Below are 26,598 nucleotides of genomic sequence, written 5' to 3'. Positions count from 1 at the left end.
ATCCTTAAAGACTGCTATAGTGAGACCCACTCTGAAGAAGAGCGGTTCAGATGTTTCAAATCTAGATAATTACCTGCCAGTGTCAAACCTGCCATTTTTAAGTAAGATTTTAGAAAAACTAGTTTGTATCCAACTAAATGATTTTATTAATAAAAATAATATTTTAGAAAAATTTCAGTCTGGTTTTAGATCACATCACTCCACAGAGACGGCGCTGGTCAAGGTTATAAATGATCTCAGGTCCAATTTTGATGAAAAGAAAACATCTGTTTTAGTATTGCTGGACCTGAGTGCAGCCTTCGACACAGTTGACCACTCCATTCTTCTAAACAGACTGCATGACATGGTTGGGATCACTGGAACTGTTCACAGCTGGTTTGAATCCTACCTCACAGGAAGAGATTTTATTGTCAGTGTAAATGATGCATCATCTGGGAGGCACGGACTGACATGTGGTGTGCCACAAGGTTCGGTCCTTGGCCCCACACTTTTTAACCTCTACATGCTACCGCTAGGTGATGTCATCAGGAGACATGGCATAAACTTTCATAGTTATGCTGATGACACCCAGTTATATGTGGCTGTGTCTCCTGATGACATGGGACCCATTGATGACCTTTTAAGTTGTGTTTTAGATATTGAAACATGGATGGGAGAGAACTTCTTAAAGCTCAATCAAGACAAAACTGACATTTTAATTGTTGGTCCTGAAGCTGAGAGAGAAAGGGTCCAATCCTATTTATCAACTTTTAATCTGAATGTGTGCAATAAAGTAAAAAACCTTGGTGTGATTTTAGATGCAGATCTTAACTTTGAAGCACACGCAAACCAAGTTACAAAGACTGCATTTTATCATCTTAGAAATATTGCCCGAGTGAGACCCTTTCTCTCACAAGCCAGTGCTGAAATATTAATCCATGCTTTTATAACTTCTAGGATAGACTATTGTAATGCTCTTCTTTCTGGTGCTAAGAGAAATACTGTAAACCGGCTGCAGCTTGTTCAAAACTCAGCTGCACGCCTTTTAACCAGAACCAGAAAGAAGGAGCACATTACTCCAATTTTGAAGTCTTTGCACTGGCTCCCTGTCAGCTTTAGGATCGATTTTAAGGTTCTTTTATTAGTTTATAAAAGTTTACATGGAACTGGACCCTCATTTTTATCAGATTTACTTTTAGTCTATGACCCTCCCAGAGCCCTCAGGTCCACAGGTGCAGGTCTGCTAGTGGTCCCAAAGGTCAGAACTAAAACCCACGGCGACGCCTCCTTTCGAAACTGTGGACCTCGCCTGTGGAACAGCTTGCCTGAGGACGTGAGGGCTTCAGCCACTTTTAAATCTCTTCAAGTACTTCTACCTGAACAGATTTAAGAATAAAAGCAATACTACCTTTACTCAGTTAGAACTAGCCATTCATCCAGTTATTTTTTTTCTAATATGGTAACATTCAGTCTATAATGCAGTCTAATGGTGCAATATTGGTACCAGACAGACAGACAGACAGACAGACAGACAGACAGACAGACAGACAGACAGACAGACAGACAGACAGACAGACAGACAGACCTAAGATCAATCCAGAACATTTTCAGACAGACAGACCTAAGATCAATCCAGAACATTTTTAGCCAAAAATTAAACCAGTGTGACTCAAAGATAAATACCTGGGTGCTGAACAGTGCAGGTGATGTTTCCCACATTCCTTGTATTTTTCTTGCATATAATCAAGTGTAAATTAAATATGTGTAACAATGGTGGGCTGGAGGTGTTGTGATTTTGTTGCTGATCCAAATTTTGTTCTTTTTGGTGTGGGTTCATTCTAGGTGCAGTGCCATTTTGTGTTTTGTTTTTCTCTTGTATGCTGTGATTGTTTGGATCACGGACTTGATTGCACACACCTGGACATCATTGAACAGGACTCCTCACCACTACCTAAATGGAGAAATTACAGGGACTCAAACCGACAAGCACCTTAGTAAGAGGCACGCAGCCGAAAAGGAAGCTCAGGGTGGACAGAGCTTCGGGAGTCAGATGGGAGCACAGGGAGAGTGGACCAACAGCTGATCAACAGCTCATTGCCGACTTCGAGGACGCATCGGGAACCTTGTGAGATGGGGGACCTGTTGTCTGGAAGCTCTAGACCAAGCATTCTTCTACCAATATATTTCCAGCAGGTTCTGGCAAGTAAACAGACCTATGGCTGAGAGTCGCGACTCAAGTCTAGTGAGCCGCAACTCAAATCTCATGGGTTACAACTCATAGCCATGAGCTGTGACCCTGAGGTGGTGTGCTAACAATGTGTTCTACCTCGTGAAATTTTCCTAGTTTTGCTAGTAGAAAAAAAATGATAGATATAGCTGTTGAAATGTCCTACCTTATCAGATGATTCTACCATACTTTATATGAAAGAACAAATAGTTCACCATTTCCAAAGTTAGCTCGTAATCACAGCGGGGTAGGCAACGTTCAGGGGAGTTGGACAGATTCACAGGGAGGCAGCACAGCCTCATAGGGGAGCAGTATCCGAAGTAGAGGATCCCCTAGTCCTCTTGTGAACACTTCAAACCAAAAATCTCTGTAGGTGGAAGAAACCTTTGGACGGAAACGGGACAGTGGTGCAGCTGCAGCTGTGTGAAATACATGAACTAAAAAAATACATGACAAAAAAGTTACTGAGTAGACTGGAATACTGGATCAGAAACGAGCTAAACTGTACCGTTAATTTAATTAAACTCCAACCCTGATTTGGATTGTAAGTCTGAAGAAAATCTTATGACTCCGAGTTGAACCTTCCCAGGCTCGCCTCACTTGTGGATTCCGCTCCGGGGAAGGAACCCCCACAGAGTGACAGCTCATCAGCTGCGAACCAAAGTCTGTGAGTCAGGCACTGCAGAGCAGAAGTCAGTGCTCAAAGCCACCCCTGCCACATATCCACTAATTTTATCAACAAAACTCACACTCCCGAGAGCTATAGGATAATATTATGGGACAAAAAGAATCCACCATGTCAAAAGGCGCTCTGACGCTCAAATTATGGCATAAAATTACATTGAAGCTTTGTTAAGTCGCTCGCGGGTCACAGCTCATGGCTGTGAGTCGTGACTCACGATACTTGAGTCGCAACCCAGGAAACGTGAGTTAGCTAAGCCACCGGAGTTAGGCCAGAGCTGTTTGCAGAGCTTACTGTCCCTCCATATTCAGTGTCTCTTCTCTGGACATGTCCATACCATCTCAGTCTGGCTTCTCTGACCTTCTCTCTAAAATCTCTAACAATGACCAGCAAGTTTATAATGACTGTTTGTATATTAAGTGAAAAGCAGGTGAGTACTGCAGATTTTAGAATTGTACACTTCTTTCTACCTTGCCTCCAGTTTTTAGACTAGAATAGAACATTAATCCCACAATAGGGAAATACTCTTGTTACCATAACTCTATTAAAAACAGCAGATAGATAGTAAATAAGACTAAAAAACAAACTTACAATAACTATCATCCAGTATCTATGAGGCATTGTAGAGTCTAAAGGTGACAGGAATTAGGATCTGTAAAAGTGCTTTTTCTTGGAGCAAGGTGTTAAAGCCTTGGACACAAGGTGCTCCTCAGTGCATCCATGGTCTTATGCAGAGGATGACGATGAAGAGGATTGTCTATGATGGATTTCAGTTTGCGTTGCATCCTCCTCTCACCAACCTGAGTCACAGACTTTAAGGAATATCCCAGAATGGACCCAGATCTCTGAACCAGTTTATTTGTGGTCATGCAGGTTTTAGCTTTTCACTAATGCAGTGTGAAGATAATTAATTTTACCCTTAAAAATATGTTTTTAAACTCCTTAGGCATACAATTTTAACACAGAATAAGAATTTTAGGAATAGCAAACAAGAAAACATTACTTTTATTTATTTATTTTTTGCAGTCTATGCATCCACACACATATTACACCAATACTTTTCTGACCCATTGCGAGTTTATTCCCAAGAGCAACGTTTTCTCTGTACTTTTTAATAAATCAAATTTAATGCTTTACAAAGTTGACTAAAGTAAACGCACAAATATATTTTATAAAAACAGTACCATAAAAAACATTGTACTTGTGTTTTCTTAGCCAAACCCCAAGTAAACTTTAATCACCAGAATTTTTGTTAACTTTCCATTTTCAAACTAGATTACCCCCAGAGATTCAATGGCTGTTTAACAATGTAACATACATGATTCATTATTGAAACCATATCAAAGACTACTTTTGAATATTGGAGACCCCCAGAGAACCACGATAAAAGCCTTCACCTTTTTTTGTAGTACTACTTTAAAACTTCTTTTAACTATTACACCTGCTCACAATAACAACTTACAGTGTGCCCTAATTTCATCAACAGCACATTGGACATTCATTTCATTTTTCTATTTTTGATTCTTTAAATAACAATATTCATCATGTCAGGAAACCTTTGCTCCTTGTCACCTATGACTTCACCATCAACTGAGTTTTGGCAAACAATACGCATTGCATGAATTAAGGTGATCAATCAAACATTTAAAAGTAAACAGGTTTGACCTAAAGATCATGCTTCAAGCCAAACAGGATGATAATAAAGCATGGCGGTTAAAAGATTTATAGTGAAGAAAACGGTGGGTTGATTAAAAATGAAACATGACACATTTTTACTGCTTGTGTGCTTTTTTGTGATTGTATCCATCCCTTAAAACAAATCATGTATCTACCTGGTTAGATGGTGAACAAGCATTATTAGATGAGATATAAAAATTGCCCTTATAACATTAATAGAAGACAGAAAAAATTAAATAAAAAAATAGTACCTGGAACAAATCTTCAAACTTAAAAAAACAAACATCATATAGAAGTCTGGTTTAAATAATTAAAAAAAGTTTAACTTTTCTGTTTTTCTGATCATTGTCAAGCCCAAACTCCAAAACAAAAGTAATAATTATATTTGACTAATTTCTTAAATATACTTATTTTTAAACAATTGCAAAAATAAATTAATTTTACTACATCTTTTGTCAGATTAAATTACATAATTTTAATAGTTACCACATGAAAATCTTATAGTTCTTTTCTGTGCAGACTTCATTTAAAAACCTGTGAAGACAAAAATATGAAAGATAACGGTTAAAATCTTATCTTGTCACTTGATGAGACAGGTTTGTCGTTCATTACATGATGATGCAAAACCAACAACCATGGTAAACAGCAGTTTGGAAACAATGTAAATTTGATGAGCACTCACTGAGTGGAGGGTTGTCTTTGCATTCAGACTCAAAGAAGGATTTGCTTCTTTTTGTTGAGGTGATCAGCAGCTGTAACAAGAAAAACACATTGAGTCTGCATTATTTTCTGAACTCTTAAACACACGTGTCTCCCACCATCCTAAAGAGGTTCTGGCTAAGGAAAATTAAAAAACGTGAACCCAAATCAAAATTTTTCTAATAAATAAAGTTCATTCTGCTGATAAGAAAAACGAAATAACTCTTGCTTAAAAACCTGGTTTCTCTTCATTTTTATTTTATTAAACTTGACTCAAAGCTTTTCATTCATTTCCAGCAAATGGAAACAGATTTTAGAATTATGTTAAATAGACAAAAAAAGTGTCTTACCTTTTCTGCGTTTGTAAAGAATGAGCCAGTCAGCAATGACAGCAGCAAAAATGAGAATTGCAATAACAGCTGAGACCATCACTTCATAGCGGCTTGCTGTCAGAACAGAAGAGTGAAAATTAAACAAAATTGTCCAAAAAAAACGTTTTTTCAGAAACAGCAATGATATTGACATTAACAAAAATTAATACATATATATTTTTTTAAAAAGAGTTAATGGTAAATTGGCTTATTCTCATGTACCGCTTTACAGTCACATTCAAACACATTCACACACCGGTGGTGGCTCTGCTGCAGAGCACTGGTGCCAACCTTCCACCAGAGGCAAGGTGGGGTTCAGTGTCTTGCCCAAGGACGCTTCGACACATGGGGGGGCAAGGTGGGGATCGAACCCACAGTTTTATGACTGGAGGTCAACCGCCCTACCATTGCACCACAGCCGCCCATTTTTAATCACATAAATAGGTTCTTAAATAAAATGAAAAATGTTTTTTGTTATTGTAAACTGCATAAAAAGTTATGCATAAGACTTCAAGGCTCATACTATATCCTCTGTGCATTTTATATTTGTAATATGGGGTGAAACTTAATATTTTTAAATAAAATCTGTCCTACTGAGCGGCAGTGGCTCAGGTGGTTGAGCAGGTCGGCCAATGATCGATGGGGCGGCGGATCAATCCCCGCTCCCCCCAGGTCAACCGTCACTCTGTCCTTGGGCAAAACACCTCACCCTCCCTGCCTCCAGTGGAGCCCCACTGTAAAAATGCACATCAATGTCCCGGTGATGGTCAGAGGGGCTGTAGGCACATGCTGGCAGGCACGCCTCTGTCAGTCTGCCCTAGGGCAGCTGTGGCTATTAGTAGTTACCATCACCAAGTATGAATGAGGAGTGAATGAATAATGGACACATTGTAAGCACTTTGAGCGTCTGGAAATGTGCTGATAAATCCAATATGTTATTATTATTTGTACTTAAAATAAAATAAAAAATGTTTTTCATGCTTATTTTATTGCAACTATTTATTTAACAAATCTATAAACTGTTTTAAAAAAAAATAAAACAAAGCTACACAAATGCATAATTCCACCTTCAAAACTTTCAGTTTCTTACGTCCGTTGGTCCTGATGTTTGACTCCTCTAGTTTGGTGATGATGCTTTCATTCACTCCAGAAAACTGAAACACGCATTCATATCCCTCCTTTTCTGGTGTGTCTGATAAAAGCTTTAGATCAACGCTCATCTGAAAGGTCCCATCGTTGTTGGGGAGGATCTCTCCTTTCTCCACTCCTGCATGAATCTCGTTCCCATCTTTCCTCCAGAACATCACAGCTCTGTTGGGGTAAAAGCCTGTAGCGTGACATCTGACCGGAGAGAGGAAATTCTTCTGGAGGAGAGACACTGATGGAGACTCTGAAAAAGAAAACCATTCAGAAGGCAAAATGATCCTGATTCAAACACTCATCAATTTTTGGATAGTCTTTTTTGATTAGAAGCAAGAATATTAGTACTTTGTAACTTAGAAGCTTGTGTCACCTAACAGTCTATAATACCTGTGAGTAACAAAACAACCAAATGACTAGATGCAATCAAAATACAAAGCAATGTATGGTCCTATAAACACATCTGCAGACTTTTTGCAGGTCAGAGTCTGGATTGTTGAATTTGAGGATTGAAGATTTCTAAATGTTCCTGTTTATTTTAAGTCTTGCTATATAGGGAAATGCAACGCACCTGTTCTCATCAAAGTGCTCCTACCATGGCTCACATACTTCTTAAGTTGATCTGGACACCCCTGGGACAGATAGTTATTCATCTGAATGACCCAGTCTTCATTTTTGTTACTGAAGCTGGCAACTGTAGTTGATTCCATCCATGTGTTCGTCTTCAGGTCTAAAGCCAGAATGTCTTCTCCGTTATGGCCAAACTGCCACTGACCCTTGATGTCTCCAGTCTCCTCATCCCATTCACAGCCGTACAGCAGCTGAACAACGTGAACGCCTGTAAAACATGAACCTTCATCAGCGCTTCACTCGTGCTGGTTATAATCTCAGCATGCAGTCGATTCATTAATACAAGTGGAAAGTTTCTTAGCAAAATGAAGTATTTCCTAAAATTATTACAAAAATCGATTCTGTGGGTCGACTTGGTTCATTCTGTACTTGACCAAATCCATTTGTCAGGTCTATCATTTTTTAGCAATATAAATACTAGCTTATGATTCTTTCAAAGACATACAAGGTTGAATTCCCCGGTGGGAGCTTTTTAGGCTGTCAGAACTTTTATTGATATAGAGCACATTGACATCCACCTGGAACGATACTATCATGATAAATAAACATGTTAAATTTCTTAACATCCCCCCCCCACACACACACACACACACAAACACAACTCTCATCTAGAGCCTTGATCAAACGTTTGTGATATTTTAGAAACTAAATTTAAAAAAAAGTGGCCTGATTAGCGTTAACATTTTTGAAATGCAAACAACCTAAATGTGTAATGACCAGAAGTTTTAACTACAGTCAAAATGATCTGACCCAACCCAAATTCATCAACATATAAACTTTCTAATCTGGACTTATAAAACATTTTAAACCTTTCTTGAAAAAACAGTCAATTGCTTTTTTATTATTACAACAGTGACTCTCCACTTATAAGACATTTTTAACTAACCTGTTTAATGAATAAAGTTTTATTGTAAATCTGTGGGATTTCTGGGGGAACTTGCTTTTTAACTTAACCATCAAGGCAGAGATACTTTCAATGTCATCAAGTAGTTTAATACTTTGCAGATCAATGCTGACTTTGCTGACATTTGAGGATTTTCTTGTTGTTATGGGCTTTAACTTCTGATTACCTTTTTTCTGACAACGATTTTGACTCAGAGACTCATATTTACAGCTAAAATCCTGCCTTATACTTTTAATTTCATATCCTTCTGTACCAGCTTAGGTGGTTAATAACCTATTTGATTGTTAAACTCCTTGCAAAAATGTCTGAAATAAGGTCATGTATGTATCTATTAACGACTGCACCAGCTTAACGCTTCAGTACCTGTATGACAAAAAGTAAAGAACATTTGCAGAGACAGCTTCCTTCAGCAAAGCAGAAATGATTTTGATAGACAGTGGCCAAGGGCAAAATTAGACATGAGCATAGAAAAAAACAAAGCAAAAGTCTGGCCCTGTCCTAACAAAACCCTGCAATTCAAATTGAATTGCATTACCTGCAATAATGAAAGTAGAAATGCTATAGGTTGAAGCTGTTTGCTGAAAATGCAGAAGCAATTTGCTAAATGCTAAAATGGCTGGAGAAGTTGAAGTTTGCACCAACACAAAAAAGAACTGAAAAAAATAACAGAGATGCTGAAAGCTCCAAATGACTTAAATTTGCAGAAACCCACATCTGCACAGGCCTTCAAGACTCTGGAGAAACAACAATTGGACCAGCAGCTTTGTTTTTGTTGCCATGCAAAGCAAAGCAGAAACCGGCACTATAGTTAATTGTGTATCAACACCCAGATCAAGATTCTTAAACGAGTTGGAAGATGAGGCCGTTATATGAGGTTCCATTTGTGCCAAAAATATCAAAATGTGTTTTTGCGTCTACTGTTATGTCTTTGGTCCATCGTCTATGTCTACTGATCGTGTTTTTGCGTCCACTGTCTATGCTTTGGGCTCATTGTCTATGTCTATTGAACGAGTTCATTTTACATTGGTTCATGTCTATGTATTACTAAGCAATATCTTCTGCATGCCCATGATTCTTTGATTATTACTTTGTATTAACTTTGTGATGTATATGCTTGCTTTATCCTTAAACTTTATCTTTGTCATTGTCCTTATCCCATGTCGTTAACTACGGCGTCAGGAAGATCCTTAGCAACCGTTGCTAGTGTCGTTTGCTACGTCGTCTCACCATGTCGTCAGGAAGATCCTTAGCAACCGTTGCTAGTGTCGTTTGCTACGTCGTTTCACGTGTCGTCAGGAAGATCCTTAGCAACCGTTGCTAGTGTCGTTTGCAACGTTCTCTCACCATGTCGTGTCCTTAGATCTTGCTGTGTTTCAAATTTTGCAAAGGTCGTCAGAGAAGTCTTTTGTACGGTCGATAAATTGTTTCCCGTATTATCACGGAACAAAACACTTTAAAAAAAAAAAAACCTTTATTGACAATCCTGCAAACGCGCACTGCCAGAAGGGGGGGGGGGTGCAGCGTACAAAAGTTTCACGTTCCCGTTTAAAGTTATTTAGAGTATGGCTTTAATTTAATCTTATGATGAAACTATTATTTCAAATTATTTTGAAAAATGACTGATCTTTATAAAATATGTTGTTACAAATCTGATGGATAAACGAGGATCAGACGGGCTAATAAGAGCCTTATGTGGTCCCGAGTGCGCCATCTCATGGTCACATAAATAGATTAAAAAGAAAAGCTCAAAAACCAGTCAGTTTTCGACTGTTATATTCATAATTAGTGACTCGACCCACTAAAATTTGAGAAGGTAACTCATCAAAGATATTTTAAAGGCCTCCTTGCAAGGCCCCCGTAAATCGTTCAGCGGCAAAAAAAATAAATATTGCCATGGACTAATGACTTGAGGGTTTATTTCTGAACAAATACATTAAATCCACACCAATGTGTTTGTAATTTTATTATTAATAAATCAGCCACGTTTTTCATGATCAGAACACAGCACATTCATAAATAGTCTTCGTAAAATGTTCATATTTATTATGTGTCATTCTCCGCGTTAAATAGAAGTAGTTCGCCTCCAGATCAGGTGGTGGCGGTAATGCGCCACTTTGTTTTCGTGTCAAGCGTTGTATGCATGCCCCCCCCCCCACCCCCCACCCTTTCTGGCAATACGCGTTTGAGGGAATATCAAAATAAAGTTCATATTAAAAACGTGTTGTCATGGTTAACCCTGACGTCTGCTTTGATAAACATTTCTTTTTCGTTCCGTGGTAGTACAGGAAAAAATTTACCGGCTGTACAAAGGACTTTTCTCACGACTTTGGCAAAATTTGAAAAACGAGAACATCTAACAACAAAACACGGGGAAACGTCGTAGCTAACGACAGTAGCAAACACCCTAGCTAACGACAGTAGCTAACGACAATAGCTATCGACAGTAGCTATCGACAGTAGCAAAGGTTGCTAAGTCCTGACGACAAAGTGAGACGACCAAAGTAGCAACGGTTGCTAAGTCCTGACGACAAAGTGAGACGACCAAAGACAGACAGTGGACACAAAAACAGATTTTTGGCACAAATGGAACCTCATACCGTTAAGGTGTTGCATCTGAGTCATAATATGAGGTTCCATTTGTGCCAAAAATATCAAAATGTGTTTTTGCGTCTACTGTTATGTCTTTGGTCCATTGTCTATGTCTACTGATCGTGTTTTTGCGTCCACTGTCTATGCTTTGGGCTCATTGTCTATGTCTATTGAACGAGTTCATTTTACATTGGTTCATGTCTATGTATTACTAAGCAATATCTTCTGCATGCCCATGATTCTTTGATTATTACTTTGTATTAACTTTGTGATGTATATGCTTGCTTTATCCTTAAACTTTATCTTTGTCATTGTCCTTATCCCATGTCGTCTAACTACGGCGTCAGGAAGATCCTTAGCAACCGTTGCTACTGTCGTTTGCTATGTCGTTTCACGTGTTGTCAGGAAGATCCTTAGCAACCGTTGCTAGTGTCGTTTGCTACGTCGTCTCACCATGTCGTCAGGAAGATCCTTAGCAACCGTTGCTAGTGTCGTTTGCTACGTCGTTTCACGTGTCGTCAGGAAGATCCTTAGCAACCGTTGCTAGTGTCGTTTGCTACGTTCTCTCACCATGTCGTGTCCTTAGATCTTGCTGTATTTCAAATTTTGCAAAGGTCGTCAGAGAAGTCTTTTGTACGGTCGATAAATTGTTTCCCGTATTATCACGGAACAAAACACTTTTTTTTAAATAAAAACAAACCTTTATTGACAATCCTGCAAACGCGCACTGCCAGAAAGGGGGGGGGGTGCAGCGTACAACGGTTTCACGTTCCCGTTTAAAGTTATTTAGAGTATGGCTTTAATTTAATCTTGTGATGAAACTATTATTTCAAATTATTTTGAAAAATGACTGATCTTTATAAAATATGTTGTTACAAATCTGATGGATAAACGAGGATCAGACGGGCTAATAAGAGCCTTTTACTGGTCCCGAGTGCGCCATCTCATGGTCACATAAATAGATTAAAAAGAAAAGCTCAAAAAAGTCAGTTTTCGACTGTTATATTCATAATTAGTGACTGGACCCACTAAAATTTGAGAAGGTAACTCATCCAAGATATTTTAAAGGCCTCCTTGCAAGGCCCCCGTAAATTGTTCAGCGGCAAAAAAATAAATATTGCCATGGACTAATGACTTGAGGGTTTATTTCTGAACAAATACATTAAATCAACACCAATGTGTTTGTAATTTTATTATTAATAAATCAGCCACGTTTTTCATGATCAGAACACAGCACATTCATAGTAGTCTTCGTAAAATGTTCATATTTATTATGTGTCATTCTCCGCGTTAAATAGAAGTAGTTCGCCTCCAGATCAGGTGGTGGCGGTAATGCGCCACTTTGTTTTCGTGTCAAGCGTTGTATGCATGCCCCCCCCACCCCCCACCCTTTCTTATTTTTTTTTTTTTTTTTTTTTTTTTTTTTTCTTTAACTTGTTCTGTCCAACAGCTGAGCAAACAGATTAGAGCTGAAGGCTTTTTGTGTTGGACAGGTTTTACTATCACAAAAAGAGGTTATATAGCTTCAAGAAACTAGAGTGTAGATTTGTATAAACCCCTTTTTGTCGTATTATTTTTTATTTATTTGTTACATTTAGTGTGTGTGGGGAGGGAGAGGGGAAGAATGTGAGGGGAGGGTGGAAGAGTGTAAAAGGAAGAAAGGTGAAAAGGTGGGGGATACAAGCACTGATTTGACTAAGTTATTAATTTAAGCTGTAACAATTATACCAGATCTGCTGGAAAGACGAATGTTACATCAAAGGTGAAAATCTGACACTAAGATGAGCGAGAAAAAAAAAACTGTCCATCAATACACTGTAGGTAAGGAGGAGGGATGAAGCAGACAGGGAGCAGTGTGGAGTGTGCACGTGCACGTGGGGGTGGAGATACATGCATGCTGCCGACGTGAACCGTGTGTTCATAAAGGGAGCCAGATCCTACCCAGCCAGACCAGCCAGACCAGGAGAGGGGAGGAGAGCCCCCCAGGCCAGAAGCCCCCCCAGCATCCGGACCCAGGCAGCCCGGGAGGGCAGGAGGAGGGGACCGCCCACCCCACCAGCCAGGCACAGAGAGGGCCCCCCTACAGGGGCCCCCCCAATGCCCAGAGGCACAAGCGAACCCAGTGTCCGGCCCCCAGGCCACAAGACAGGAGCGCTTAGCCGTACCAGGCGGCAGCCATGGGGGCCACCGGGCGCCGGACACCGAGACAAAGGCCAGGGACGAAGCCAGGGCCCCCGGAACCCAAAAGCCGGCCACCACCCGACCGGCGCCCCGTCCCCGCAAGCCAGCCCAGGCCCGCGACCTTAGCAACCCAGGGATCGCCACGCACCCACAGCCACAGCCACCCCCCTAAAACCCTACGCACTACCACCCCCCCCCCGCCATAATATCTGACCCCCCCTCCCCAACCCTCTCAGTGCCCTCCCCTCTCTGTGATGGGGAGGGAAAGCCCCAGAGGGTCCCAGCGAGCCAGCCCCCAGGTCGGTCCTACCCATGCACTCACACACACATACTCACAATCATCTGGTTACCCTCCCTACCCCCGCCGCCAAGCAGCAACCCCCCCCCCCAGCCGGCCGACCCCCAGCGCCGCATGCCCGACCCCTCCCGCAGCCGACAGGACACCCATAAGCCCGGCCGCCCCGAGAGGACCAGGCGGGTGAAGACCGGCCGCCCCCCCCCGACCCCACCCATGTATGGAGGTGTGGGAGTGCTGTGTGTGTGCTGCAGGTAAAATAGGAGGTCACCAGTGTGGGGGGATCCACCGCTGCCAAGCCGCAAAGCCCCCCACTCCGGAGTCCCTCTGTGAGTGGTGTGTATTTGCTGTGTGTGTGCTGCTAGCATGCAGTGTGTGTGTCTACAGAGGAAGTTAAAATTGTGGGGGGGCCAGCGAAAGGTGAGCACGGATGTTTCACCGTGCCCCCCTCCACCAGACCCTCTCCACAAGGCCCTAGATGAATCAGAGTGTCTAATATGCAAGTAAAAAGCGGGGAGGAGGGCGGGTGCCAACGAGAACCCAGAGAGGGCCATCCCCAGTGAGTCCCGCCAGCATACCCCTCCCATCCAGATCCCGGGGCCCTATGTGCCTGTGTGCAATATTTGTTTGGGTGAGAGCGGGGAGGAGCGGGCGGATGGGCACAACCGGGGGAGAAGGCTCCCCCGAGCCTTCTCCCCCCCACCCTTTCTGGCAATACGCGTTTGAGGGAATATCAAAATAAAGTTCATCTTAAAAACGTATTGTCATGGTTAACCCTGACGTCTGCTTTGATAAACATTTCTTTTTCGTTCCGTGGTAGTACAGGAAAAAATTTACCGGCCGTACAAAGGACTTTTCTGACGACTTTGGCAAAATTTGAAAAACGAGAACATCTAACGACAAAACACGGGGAAACGTCGTAGCTAACGGCAGTAACACCGTAGCTAACGACATTAGCTATCGACAGTAGCTAACGACAGTAGCAAACACCGTAGCTATCGACAGTAGCTAACGACCGGAGCTATCGACAGTAGCAACGGTTGCTAAGTCCTGACGACAAAGTGAGACGACCAAAGACATAGACAGTGGACACAAAAACAAATTTTTGGCACAAATGGAACCTCATATCATAATACCTTAATCCAGCAAGTGTTTTTGGTTTAGCTTCTTTCTGAACCAAATTATCGAAGAGCATGTTCATTTTGGAAAGACTCCATCTGACTGGTTCTTCTGCTTTTCCCCGTATAACTGACATCTCTGAACAAAAATCCCTGACATTGTTCAGCAGCTGTTTATGGGTGTTCACGTCTTGGTACTTATAATATTCTCTTTTAGCTGTTTCCATTTAGTTGTCAATCATTTTGAATTTGCTAGCGGCGTGTCCTAAAAGTTCCTTAAGAAGGCTCTAGCTTGTGAAGAATGCAGCAGTAAGATTGTTATCAGCAACTAGCAGAAGAGATCACATCACTCCTGTGTTAGTTTCACTTCACTGGCTCCCAGTTGATTCTAGAATTAAGTTCAAGATCCTCCTGTTAACGTATAAGGCCTTACATGGTATGACCCCATCAAGGACCTCACAGAGCCTTACCACCCAAACAGAACACTTTGCTCTCAAAATTTCACAAAATCACAGAATTTGCAAAAGCTCAGTTGGATGGTAGAACCTTTAGTCATCAACCTCCTGTTTTATGGAATAAGCTCCCAGTTCATGTAATAGAGGCCGACACAGTTTCTACATTCAAAGTTAGGCTTAAACCTGACTGTGTACCTCGTTTCTGGCTCATCTCTGCTCCTGCTCCTACACTGGTTGTGGACCCTACAAGCCTATGAAGCCCATATGTTACACTATTTAAATATGTAGTTGTTGAGTTACAAAGTTAATTCTTCTCTAAGAGTTCTGGTACATCACCTGTCTGTCCTGGGCGAGAATGCCTCCTTCCTTTAAGTAGTTATTTTTTGTTACCGCAAAGTAGTTTAGTTTAGCCATTATTGAATTCTATGACATTTTATTAAAACTAGTCAGAACCAAAGAAGAATTCTCCACAACGAGCTGAAAGATTAAGAGCTGAATTAGCCAAAGGCATGGCGGATTTAAAATGAGCCAAAATAAGTCAAGTGAGATCTCAAAGAATTGAATCATGCGAAGCTGCTGCGATGAAACTCCAGGGCATATCTGCGCTCGGAGCGCGTTCCCCCTCGGAGGCAACAGATCATGACGCAGCGCATCTCTACCTCTAAAACAGCAGCTCTGCTCTGTCTGTGTGGTCAAGATTTCAACTCCTTACGTTTAAAATAATTTAAATTTAAAAGGTTTGCTTTAGTTCTTATTTCTGACTGTTTAAAAAAACGAGGAAATAGCGGCTTTCCTCCCTTCGGGATGTCAAGTTTCGTCTTGCAGAGCGGAAAAGAAAAAAATTGATCATTATTTCAAAGAGACTTTCCGCTTTAGCTCTCCATTCTTTCTGCTGAGGTTCTCCAGACTCTGTCCGATACTGATCAAACTGGGGCCGTACACGTAGTTGTACCGAACCGTTTTGGTACGGCAATTTCAGACAGTTCGGTTCACTTTTGTTATGTTTTAATTATGCTGATTTTCGAAAGGTGTTCATCAAACGTATCAATGTCACAAAAGAAAAACGAAATGCTGGAACAGATTTTTCAACGATGTAAAATAGATTTTCATTACATTTCTTACACAGCCGCAATTCAAAAGAATTAACTGCATTTCAATGAGTCACAAAACCAACATCTTGAAGTAAGCTGACTGTACAAAATATCACTGGAAGAATTATTTAGCATTACTTATATTTGGATAAATAAAATAAAAAGGTAAAAACATATAGTTTTCGTTGTTGTTGTAAAACTGTAGATGGAGATTGAATACGAACAACTTGGAAATGTGAATTTTTTTCAATAAAAATTAATAGATATGTTTTTTGTAATTCATTCATTCATTCCTTAGTTTTCTTCCGTTTAGTCCCTTTTGCTGTCACGGGGCTGCCGGAGCCTATCCCGGCTACTTGTGGGCGAAGGCAGGGGACACCGTGGACAGGACTAATTAATGACTAAGGACTAATTCTTTTATTAATAGAAATATATTCAAAATGAAATACCCTGAGGGTCATCCACACATAAATAAAACACACACAAACACGCATCAACATTTTAACAGTTTGACAGTCAAAAATACTAAACGCATTTTGAAAAAAGTCCTAACTCACCTCCTGTGAGGTTAAAGCGCGGTTTGATCATTGCGACTTTACGTTTGAAGACCTGTTCATTAACAAAGGAGCTCTGCGTGCGCCTCTCCCAGAAGTCCGGATCTTCAGTTTGGACCATCCAGCTCTGCCTGGGAAGCTCCCTTCTGATGTTGCTGTCATAGTAGGAGAACGGCTGTCCATCCACCAAGACCACCGTCACAAACCCGGGAAATCCTGGGATTCCTGATGATGCTGAGTGCAGGTAGCGCAGGGAATGCGTGACTAGTGTGGGAAGAAAAAAACAACCACTTTGAGTAGCTTTGAACGCTCATCAAAGTCCCCCTGAGGGGAAACAACGTGGTTGCGCAACTGCGAATATTTTCAGGATTTGATAAACGTTGAACTAAAAAATATATATACAAAAATCAAAAGTTACGTTTATTTCTTAAGCAGAAATCAAATATGAAGTCCATCAAAACATCAAAAAACGTTTTATAGCCTACTTATATTTCGATAAGCCATGATGGATGATCTAAAAGTTGACTGCGGCACAAAAAAAACTGTGACTTTAAAACAGATCAAAGACTAAATAGCGTTTCAAAAACGAAAATTTCTTTTAAATAAATTAGGGAAAAGAATCAATTTTCTTTAACAGTTTTACCTTTTTTTAATGATTCTATTTAATTTGACCCCTTTCTCATAGATTTTTTGTTTATTTACGATTGCTTTATTTAGTTTAAGAAATTAGCTTTACAGTTCATTTTAAAGTGTATTTTAATGGGCGATTAAGCAACAAATTCCCCGTTTTCACTGTTAAATTGGATTTAAAAAACAAACAACAGAGTAACTTACCAGCCGCTGCGCTGTAAAGTCCGAGGAAAATGACGCTCAGAACCCCCAAAATCTTCATTTTTTTTTAACTCCGTGGCGTTAATTGTTCCTGGATTGTTAGCGCAAAACACACAGAGGTTAAAAAAAAATCAAACCTTTTTAAAATCACTAAAACCCTACCCCGAAAAGAACAGTCTTTCTTTGGGGTTTGTCTCTGACGAATCCGGTGTCTGTGCGCTCACTTACACCTGTGCCCGCGCTCCATCAGTATCTCCTGTGCACGCGATCAACTCACGCGCTCAAACCGCACGCGCTTTCACCAGGAAATAATGAAACAAAACCTGAAAAGTCTGACAAGGCTGAGTCTGATTGGCTGATCCTCCCCAATGACACCTCGGTCTCCGCAGTGAAAACGGTCCCACATGGTTTTGAATAGAATAGAATGCCTTTATTGTCACTGTGCACATGTACAATTTGCATCATACGCGTATATGAAATGAAATGGGGGCGCAGGTCAGATCACAGCGAGACCCAAACCCGTCGCCTTAACAGGTGAGTAACGGTTTGACAGGCTAAAGAAAACATATTTTATTGGAGGATTAATAAAAAAAAATGTTTAATGTAATTTGAAGTGATCTTCGCAGCAGTCTGTCTATAATTATTATTAAGAATTAACCACAAACATTTACCGGCAAAACAAGTAAATGTCTTTAAGTTTGTCTTTCTTTTTTTGTTGTGTTTTAAAAAAAAACATCAATATAAGCTGACATTTTTTTTTAGTATTTACAAAATTATATCAGAAACGTTAATTATTGAATGTTTTATTGTTTTTCTTTAATAAGTAAGGGAAAGAAGCATTAAAAAATAATAATAATAATAAAAGTTCTTCTGAAAAATTACTTGCTGGTGGTGTTGCATATTAGTCTTTTGTTGGCTTAAATGTCCCAACAGTCCAAAAATGTCTACTGATTTTGGTTCTGAATGCTCTCCAGCCACCTGTCCAGTGTGGTGTTCTGATCAATGCGATAGTGTTGCCTAGAATGGATTTCAATCAGGAAGAAACTAGTAAAACAGATAGAAAACAATAATTCATGCATGTAAAGTTTTGATAGTATAAAAAACTCCAGGTGGTGGAAAGAGTCATGTTGAAAAGTAATTTGCATTGCAGCTATTTGTGCACCAGTCTTTTCTTCAGCACCCATCATATAGTCTGAACAAATATTTTCGGCAAACAGCTCCGTCAGGCAGTGTGTCAACGGTGAAGCACAGGAAAGAGGATCAAAATGAATTTGTTTGTGAGAAGGTTTTAGCTAAATGATCAGCTGCATGAGTTGCTCACCACTGTTAATGTTTGATTTATGGTTTGTAATCTCCAATGTAATGTCCCAATGGTTCCAATAATGGAGTTCTCTCATCTTTATTCCTTACAGGATCAGTATAGCTGCGTTTACATGGATAAACGTAATCTGAAAGAACGCCTGATCGGAAGGAAAATGCGTCATGTAAACATGCCGTTTGGAAAATACTGCCCCGATCAGACTCATTCTGATCAAAATTTCTTTCCGATCCAGATATGTGGGTTATGCCGATTGTTGATCTGATCGTTGTTCATGTTGTGGCAGCTTGTTTACAGCCGGACTCATTTCTTCTTCCGGTATTTTAAAGAGAACTGCGCATGTGATTTATTCCGACCGAAAGTGTGGCCCATGTAAACGTTCGTTTTAATCGGAAAAGGTCTTTCTGGGCCCATGTACGGTTGAATTCTAATCCGACCATTGATCCGATCAAGATGTTTTGCACATGTAACTGCGGCTATTGATTCAAAAAGGCAAACTAGTTCAAAAAATCATGTCCTGTATCAGATGTTTTGGGGTGAAATATTATATTGCAACAATATAGAAATGTGTACTTAACACACAACAGAATAAACAGAAAGCATAAGCTTTGTTTGTGATGTTTTTGATCATGTATGCAACAAAACACAACAAAAGAACAATCTCTTTAAGCTTCCATGATTAGGAGAGGATCTGGCTGTCAGTGTTTACTACTGTCTTTGTTTTCTTATTTTGACAACTGGGAGAAAACCAATCATAACAACACAGATGTTATCATTTCAACAAGATCATTTCGTTATTAAACTTTTTAAAAGTTCTTAAATTGTCACTAAAAAAGTCAAGAAAACCTTTTCCAAAAAAATAAATAAATACTTTTATGCATTTAAAACTGAAAATGGGTCGATCAAATCCGAAGGACAATTCCCCTTTCACAGCAGGATAGTTAGAAATGCAGTGTCAACATGTTATGCGCACAGACTTATTTGAAGTGACTCTGTGAAGTATACACTGTTAAATTTATTCAAAAAGTCTTTCACAACTTTACTGTATGTCTACTCTGAAAGTAGTTTTCTGTTCAACACAAAAATAAAAATTTTCCTAAAACTAGACCTCTACTTATGCATGTCTCAACGCATTGAGGTGGAAAGAGAAACAAGTACAGAACTCGCATCATAAAAACATGTAATAAAAATACAGCAATCCAGATTGTTGAGTAAAAGGGTGAGGTAAAACCGAGCAGAAGATGATGGGAAAGCTTAGTGTTCAGGACAGGAATGCAGAAGGATGCTGGTGAACTTTGCTAAAAAGATGGAAATGGCAATAGTGAACACACTTTTCCAGAAAAGAGTGGAGCATAGAGTAACATAGTAGAGTGGAGGGAGGATCACACAAGATGATTGTAATCCAACATTGTAATATGATAGAGATTAGAGACTCCATATAGTGGGAAAAGTGTAGCCAGCCAGCAGAAGACAGTAGCCGCGTTTACATGGGCAAAAGTAATCGGAAAGAATGCCTGATCGGAAGAAAAATGCGTCATGTAAACATGCCGTTCGGAATATTCTGCCCGATCAGACTCGTTCGGATCAGAATTTTTTTTCCGATCAACATAGGTGGGTTACGCCTATTGTTTATCCGATCGTGTTGCATGTAAACGGTTCATTCCGATCGTGTGTCACTACTGCTCTGGTTTACGTCATGCATAGATGGTGCGGTGCTCCAGAGAAAGCTTTGGAGCACATCGTGGACTGACCGGCTGCTCTGTGGACGCCTCTGTGCTCCGCCCTCGCCCCGCGGGCTCCTTGTGTCTCCCTTCCCATCTTCTACGACACCCCAAGAGGGGGTTGCCGGGGAGGAGCGCTTCGTGCTCCCTGACTTCCAGACCCTGCGCGGTCTCTGAGCAGAGCAGACGGACATAAAGTTTTGTGTTTGAGGGTAGGGGAGGATGCTTTGTTACTAATGGGAAGCTTCGGACTGCCACCTGTCCCACAGCTCTATGTGAACAAGCAGCCAAATTCAGGAGAACCATGTCTCCAGCTTTGGGGCGGTGTGTTAGCTTTTCAAAGCAGAATTCAGTCGTTAGAAACTGTTCAAACAATCACGTGGATTAGTGTTTCCAGTTGTGTCCTGACAAAATAAAGGCTGATGTGATTCCCACATACTTACATGCAGCCAAGATTCAGATTGTGGCATTTCCCGCATCGATTTATGCTCATCCAGGCTAAATGTTGTTAGCCTTCACCTAACCGTTCTTCCGGCTTCATTCTGCCACAAAAAAGCACTGACCACACAGATTAAAAATTAAATGATGAGCGAACAGGCGCTTCATAATAACTATAACAATAATAATAGCAAATTTAGAAGATCATCTCGTATATTACTGAACTGCTACATATGTATGTGGCAGCTCGGCTTGTTTACATCGAGATTCGTTTCCTCTTTCGGTATTTTAAACAGAACTGCGCATGTGCGACTGATTTATTTCCACCGAAAGTGCTGCGGATGTAAACGTTTGTTCTAATCCGAAAAAGTTTTTCTGGGCCCATGTACACGGTTGAATTCTAATCCGACCATTGATCCGATCAAGATATTTTGCCCATGTAACCACGGATAATGACTCTGATGATGACTGGTGGTGAGGAAGATGACAAGGACAGACCAGAGGACTGTTTTGGAAGCATAAAAGGAAGAGTGTTATGTGGCTTTCACAGTGGAGTTGAAACAAAGATGAGGAGATAAGAGGTCCTTACAGGTAACTGGAGAGCTACAACAGAATGATCAGGGAAAATGGGAGGAAGGTGTGATCTGAAATGAGGAGAAGAGATTTGGAGGTGGAATGAAGAAGTTCAGGAGTGGGACAAATAAGTATTTAGTCAGCCACCAATTGTGCAAGTTCTCCTACTTAAAAAGATGAGAGAGGCCTATAAAGGGAGTTGAAAGTCCGTGTTGGCCAGCGATAGCCCCAAAACATCACTGCTCTAGAAGAGATCTGCATGGAGGAATGGGCCAAAATACTAGCAACAGTTTGTAAAAACCTTGTGAAGACTTGCAGAAAACGTTTGACTGCTGTAAATGCCAAGCAAGGGTATATAACAAAGTATTGAGTTGAAGTTTTCTTATTAACGAAATACTTATTTTCCACCATAATTTAAAATTAAAGTCTTTAAAAATCAGACAATGTGATTTTCTGGATTTGTTTTTTATTTTGTCTATCATGTTTGAGGTATACCTATGACGAAAGTGACATGCCTCTCTCATCTTTTTAAGTGGGAGAACTTGCACAATTGGTGGCTGACTAAATACTTTTGTGCCCCACTGTACATTACAGTAAGAGATAAACATTTACCAAGAAAAAATGAGACACTGAGAGGACAGAAGACATCAGACAAGGGTACAAAGAAATCTTTGGGGACTTGTATGGCAGGCTGAACACAAAGAAGGGAATAAGTAGATGTGTACAGATGAGACAGATAAATGGAGAATCGGGGAAGGATGTGCTGCAGGTAAGGTAGATCAAGGACAGGGAAGAACTGTGTTGCCAGGTTCCACCAGTGTGATGGGAAGATGGAAAGGGAATTTTAAAGATCTGATGCATGAGAGAAATGTAAGAGAGTTCATAGAAGAGGTGCCAGTTGTAGGGCACAAAAATAGAAATTATGAATAAAGCAAACTATTTTAAAAATACTTGTTTAGGTCCTCCTTCGGACGGTTCGTCGAAATTTTCCCCGGACTAGCTCTGTTTTCAGACTGGCAGCCAAAGCCCTGCAATCCGAAACTCCTGATCGCAGAAGGTGGAAGTGCTGCTAACAGAATAAAGGCTGATGTTATTCCAACATATTTACATCGAAGATGCTTATTGCTGCATTTTGGAATTTGGAGTTCCTCCAAGGTTAATGTTTTTAACACGTATTAGCCTAATGTTAACCCTTCTTCCAGGTCCTTGCAGCCAAGAAAAAAGCACTGACAGCATGGATTTAAAAAAAATATGCGCGAACAGGCCCTTAACCCTTGTGCTATCTTAGATGACCCCACCCTTACATTGACGTGTTATTCCTACCATGACAAAGGTGGATAAAGGTGGAAAGATTTCATGTAATCCATGGACACCAGTGAAGATCACAAATCATTGAAGAAAAAAGGTTTAGCGCACTGTCTAGTGGGTCTAGATGACCCAACTCCCAATGTTAAAGTGCCTAGAATAGAACAAGGGTCAATAATAATCATAACAGTAATAAAAGCACATTCAGAAGATCGTCTCCTGCAGCTGATTTTGCTGTTCGTGGACAGCTACAGCCCCATGAACAGCTCTAGCAGGTTTGGCCATGCTAAACTTTTGGCGTTTGCTGGTTGGACCAACAGGCACTGATGTTGTGGGATTGAGTTATGCTACACCTTTCACAGGTTGGATGGGAAAACGCACATGCAATCCCCTTTTTTTATTTTCGTTTTCATTATGACATAGAATAAGTGTTTTTTAAGTAGAAAATTAAAAATGATTTTGAAGGATTGATTTTTAATTTTGTTTTTGAGTCAGTTGATGCAGTTACATTGTGAAAAGGAAAAGCATTTCAGTTCATTCATTTTAATTGTCAAATTAGACATTTCTAAATGAATTTTGCTTCCACATATTAGTGGTGTATACCTATATAGCGCTCTTCTACCTTTTTCGTAGGCCCAAAGCGCTTCACAGTCACAGTCCCATTCACACATTCACACACACATTCGCACACTGATGGCTACACCATCATCCTGAAACTATCAGACATTTCTGTCATGTACTCCATCACACTGACTTATGAGATGGAAAACAAGAAAATGACGGGAGCAGTTCAAAAGCTGGGAAAAGTCAACATTCAAAACAAATTAAACAATGCCTGTCCCCAATAGGGCAAAGCTGAATCATTCAGGGAGAACGTATCAAAACACCATGTGCTGAATGAGAAAAATTAAAAAAACAAACTCCATACAACATGTTGACCGGAACCACAAATCATGCTTTGTTTCATGCTGAAGCCTGTTTTTACCATGTCACAGGACACCTTTCAAATTAAGTTATGGTTGACTGGAGGAAATGGAGGTTGACTGGTTTCTCAAGAAACACCCACATACCAGTTTCCAAACGTTTCTGCTCATAAACCTGGGTGAGTAACTTTTGACAACTAATTAAACAATTCAAGTCTGCAAGGCTGCACCACAGGATAGTTTCTCTAAATGCAGGCACAGTGTTTCCTCAATCATTTAGGTGTGGCAGGCTGCAATTCTGTACAGGAATGATTAAATAATGTGTTTTTTTTATTTTTGTTATGTATTTGTTTTTGTTTTTTTTGTTTGCTTTAGATTTAGCCTTGGAAATGCAATTAGCCACCCAAGAAGTCATTTGTAATGGTCAAATCCTTTTCTACGCTGGAGGACCTGCCATCCCTGCTGTAAAGAAATTCTAGAACAAATATTGCGGCATTATTTACGTTTGACCAGAATATTGAATACCAGCTTTCAAACCTCCTATTTTAAAGCGACACTTATATGGTTATTAAATTTTATTGCTTCAAACTATGAAATACGTGGGATATTGTCTTTTTTTTTCCCCGAGAACTCCAGTCCAGAGGTGTCTCTGTGCCGCTTTCTCAAAAGTTGTTTTTTTTTATCCTCAATTGCATCAAAAAGAAAACTGATAGGTTAGCTTTGAGAAAGATCAATGTATAAAATACAATTAAAAATAAGACAAATATTAACACTGGCACTGCATAAATGTTTGTGGAACTATGACAACAAGATAAAAAATAAGATGCAACTGAAGCATCAGAAGCAACATGTTGGCAGAGAATCTTAAACTCATATGATGTGAAAAAAAAAATAAGCCGACGAACAACTAGTAGATGTCTTCTGCATAAACCAAAAGAGAAAAAGACAAGAGGATTGTGTTTACTGCTTCAGATTTCTCTTTGAGGTTTTTGTTTTGTAATTATCAGGAATAAATCATTTTTCCATTGGACAGAGAAGATCCAAAGTTAGACCCTCCTGAAGGCTGAAGTCTGAATTGGTTGTTAGAGTTATGTAATTATCATGGCTAACTAATGGCTAAACTAAACTAAACAGACTAAACTAAACTGGCATTCTCCTTCGCGGTAAGGAAAAACTCCTAAAAAAACGAATTCCGGAAAAAAAGGAAGGAACCTCAGGAGTGTCCACATGAAGGAGGGAACCTCCCCCAGGACGGACAGGCGATGCACCAGAACTCTTAGAGAAGAATTAACCTAACTAACTCTACGACTACATGTTTAAATAGTTGAGCAGATGGACTTCATCCAGATGGAGTGGGGGGTCGGCTGGGGGCACGAGACGAGCCAGAGGTGAGGACCACACCAAAGTACAGAAGCATGGACAAGCCAACTGTAATCTGAATTCACTGCCACTACCCGGAGGGGAGTGGAAAAGAGGGATAAAACATGAATCGCACTGCTCCCAACACATGGATGGAGAACTGAATGATAAATGATTAATTCATTAATGTATGTATCGGTTTCAGGGTCACGCCCTTATATTCATTCATTTCCACAATAGTTTATATAAGGAAGAGCTTGTTATTGTGGAAACCCTTGTTTGGGCATGGAGGTTCCTGGAAGCAGTTTACCCCTTGTGCTATCCTAGGCAATTTAACCTTGGGAGTTGGGTCATCTAGACCCCACAAGACAGTGCACTGAACCTTTTTTCTTCAATGATTTGTGATTTTCACTGGTGTCCATGGATTACATGAAATCCTTTTCACCTTTATCCACCTTTGTCATGGTGGGGAGAACACGTCAATGTAAGGGTGGGGTCATCTGAGATAGCACAAGGGTTAAGGGTTTAGGGTACTTACCGTACTCAAAAATACCAGTCTGCACTGCACAGAAATGAGTCATGTCTTTCACATGACGTGTGTTTCTCTGGGACATGCACGGAAGTTTTGAATAACCACACTTCAATATTAACCAGTGTGGCGTCTACATGTCTGTCTTTGTGTTGACTGTCAGTCCTACTTTAAGGATTTAAAATAAAAATTTCATTGAGAATAAGATTTTGATTTTTCTACATGTTTCTATTTAATACGTTTTATCTCCAACATCAGACCATCAAAATAAAACTGAGGGTTAAAAACTATTTTAATAAATAGGATTCAAAGTTTGAAAAATTTTCAGGATTTGTTAAAACAATTTTATGTGGGATAAGCTTCCTTTTCTAAATTACAGTTTGTTGAAAACAAAAAAACGAGCTGGTGTGATAGAAAAGGGTCGATCAGTAGATCAGTTAGAAAAGCTATGACACAAATATCTGTAACAAATGTAGAAAAAAATTGATATTTTCAGCAAAAATGTCTTGAAAGTTTGAAACAGATTAATTAAGACGTAAATTGTGTTTGTGCATGATTTTTTAAATGTAGAAATTCCCTCTCCTCAACTTTATACTTGTTCTTATAGCTTTACTAATTTTTCTGTATCGTATTAAAACAAATAAGCAATTCCTAATTGTTGGGTATTTTCTGAGACCCAGTAAGGTGTCAGCTTTTCAGTGGTGAGGCAAACAAATTTTGGCGCCATCTAGTGGATTATGCCATAAAATATTTAAACGTGTGAACTGTCGTAATCTGATGCAGTGAAACTTAAAAAAACGTATTTAGTCATCTAAAGTTGTCCTTTTTTGTTTTGTTTTTTGTTACAGCTGCAGTCCAGAAACAAAGAAAGAACCAAGAAAAACAAGCAGAATGTGAAATGTATTGCTTGAACGAATAAAGTTCAGTAACTTTGTTCAAAAACAGACAGCTAATATATTTCTAAGCAACTGGAAATCAGCATGCTGACCTAATAGACTTCTGATACTTT

At 40.0% G+C, this 26,598-nt stretch overlaps 1 protein-coding gene across 1 annotated transcript; it reads right to left on the bottom strand.

Moving 5' to 3' along the window:
• Nucleotides 1-3,887: 3,887 nt before the first annotated feature.
• Nucleotides 3,888-17,689, bottom strand: LOC101166233 (class I histocompatibility antigen, F10 alpha chain). The gene is made up of 7 exons (XM_004074059.5): nt 17,427-17,689; nt 16,596-16,856; nt 7,347-7,613; nt 6,726-7,025; nt 5,615-5,710; nt 5,248-5,317; nt 3,888-5,099 (listed from the first exon to the last, which is right to left on the bottom strand). The coding sequence occupies exons 1-6, from the start codon at nt 17,482-17,484 to the stop codon at nt 5,277-5,279; spliced, it is 1,023 nt and encodes a 340-aa protein (XP_004074107.1). The 5' UTR covers nt 17,485-17,689; the 3' UTR covers nt 3,888-5,099; nt 5,248-5,276.
• Between the last annotated feature and the right edge of the window lie 8,909 nt (nt 17,690-26,598).

Source organism: Oryzias latipes, chromosome 11, assembly GCF_053564925.1.
Source record: "Oryzias latipes strain Hd-rR chromosome 11, Olatipes_Hd-rR_3.1".
NCBI lineage: Eukaryota > Metazoa > Chordata > Actinopteri > Beloniformes > Adrianichthyidae > Oryzias > Oryzias latipes.
The sequence above is the reverse complement of the archived record's forward strand: the minus strand, read 5'-3'. Positions and strand labels throughout refer to the sequence as shown.

Excerpts from the sequence above, each read along its gene's own strand:
- LOC101166233 (XM_004074059.5), bottom strand. The coding sequence starts at position 17,484 with ATGAAGATTTTGGGGGTTCTGAGCGTCATTTTCCTCGGACTTTACAGC. Across the intron at positions 7,614-16,595 it reads GCGCTTTAACCTCACAGGAG|GCGTTCACGTTGTTCAGCTG; the intron begins GTGAGTTAGGAC and ends CATGTTTTACAG. Across the intron at positions 5,318-5,614 it reads TCTTTACAAACGCAGAAAAG|CTGCTGATCACCTCAACAAA; the intron begins GTAAGACACTTT and ends TTCTTGTTACAG.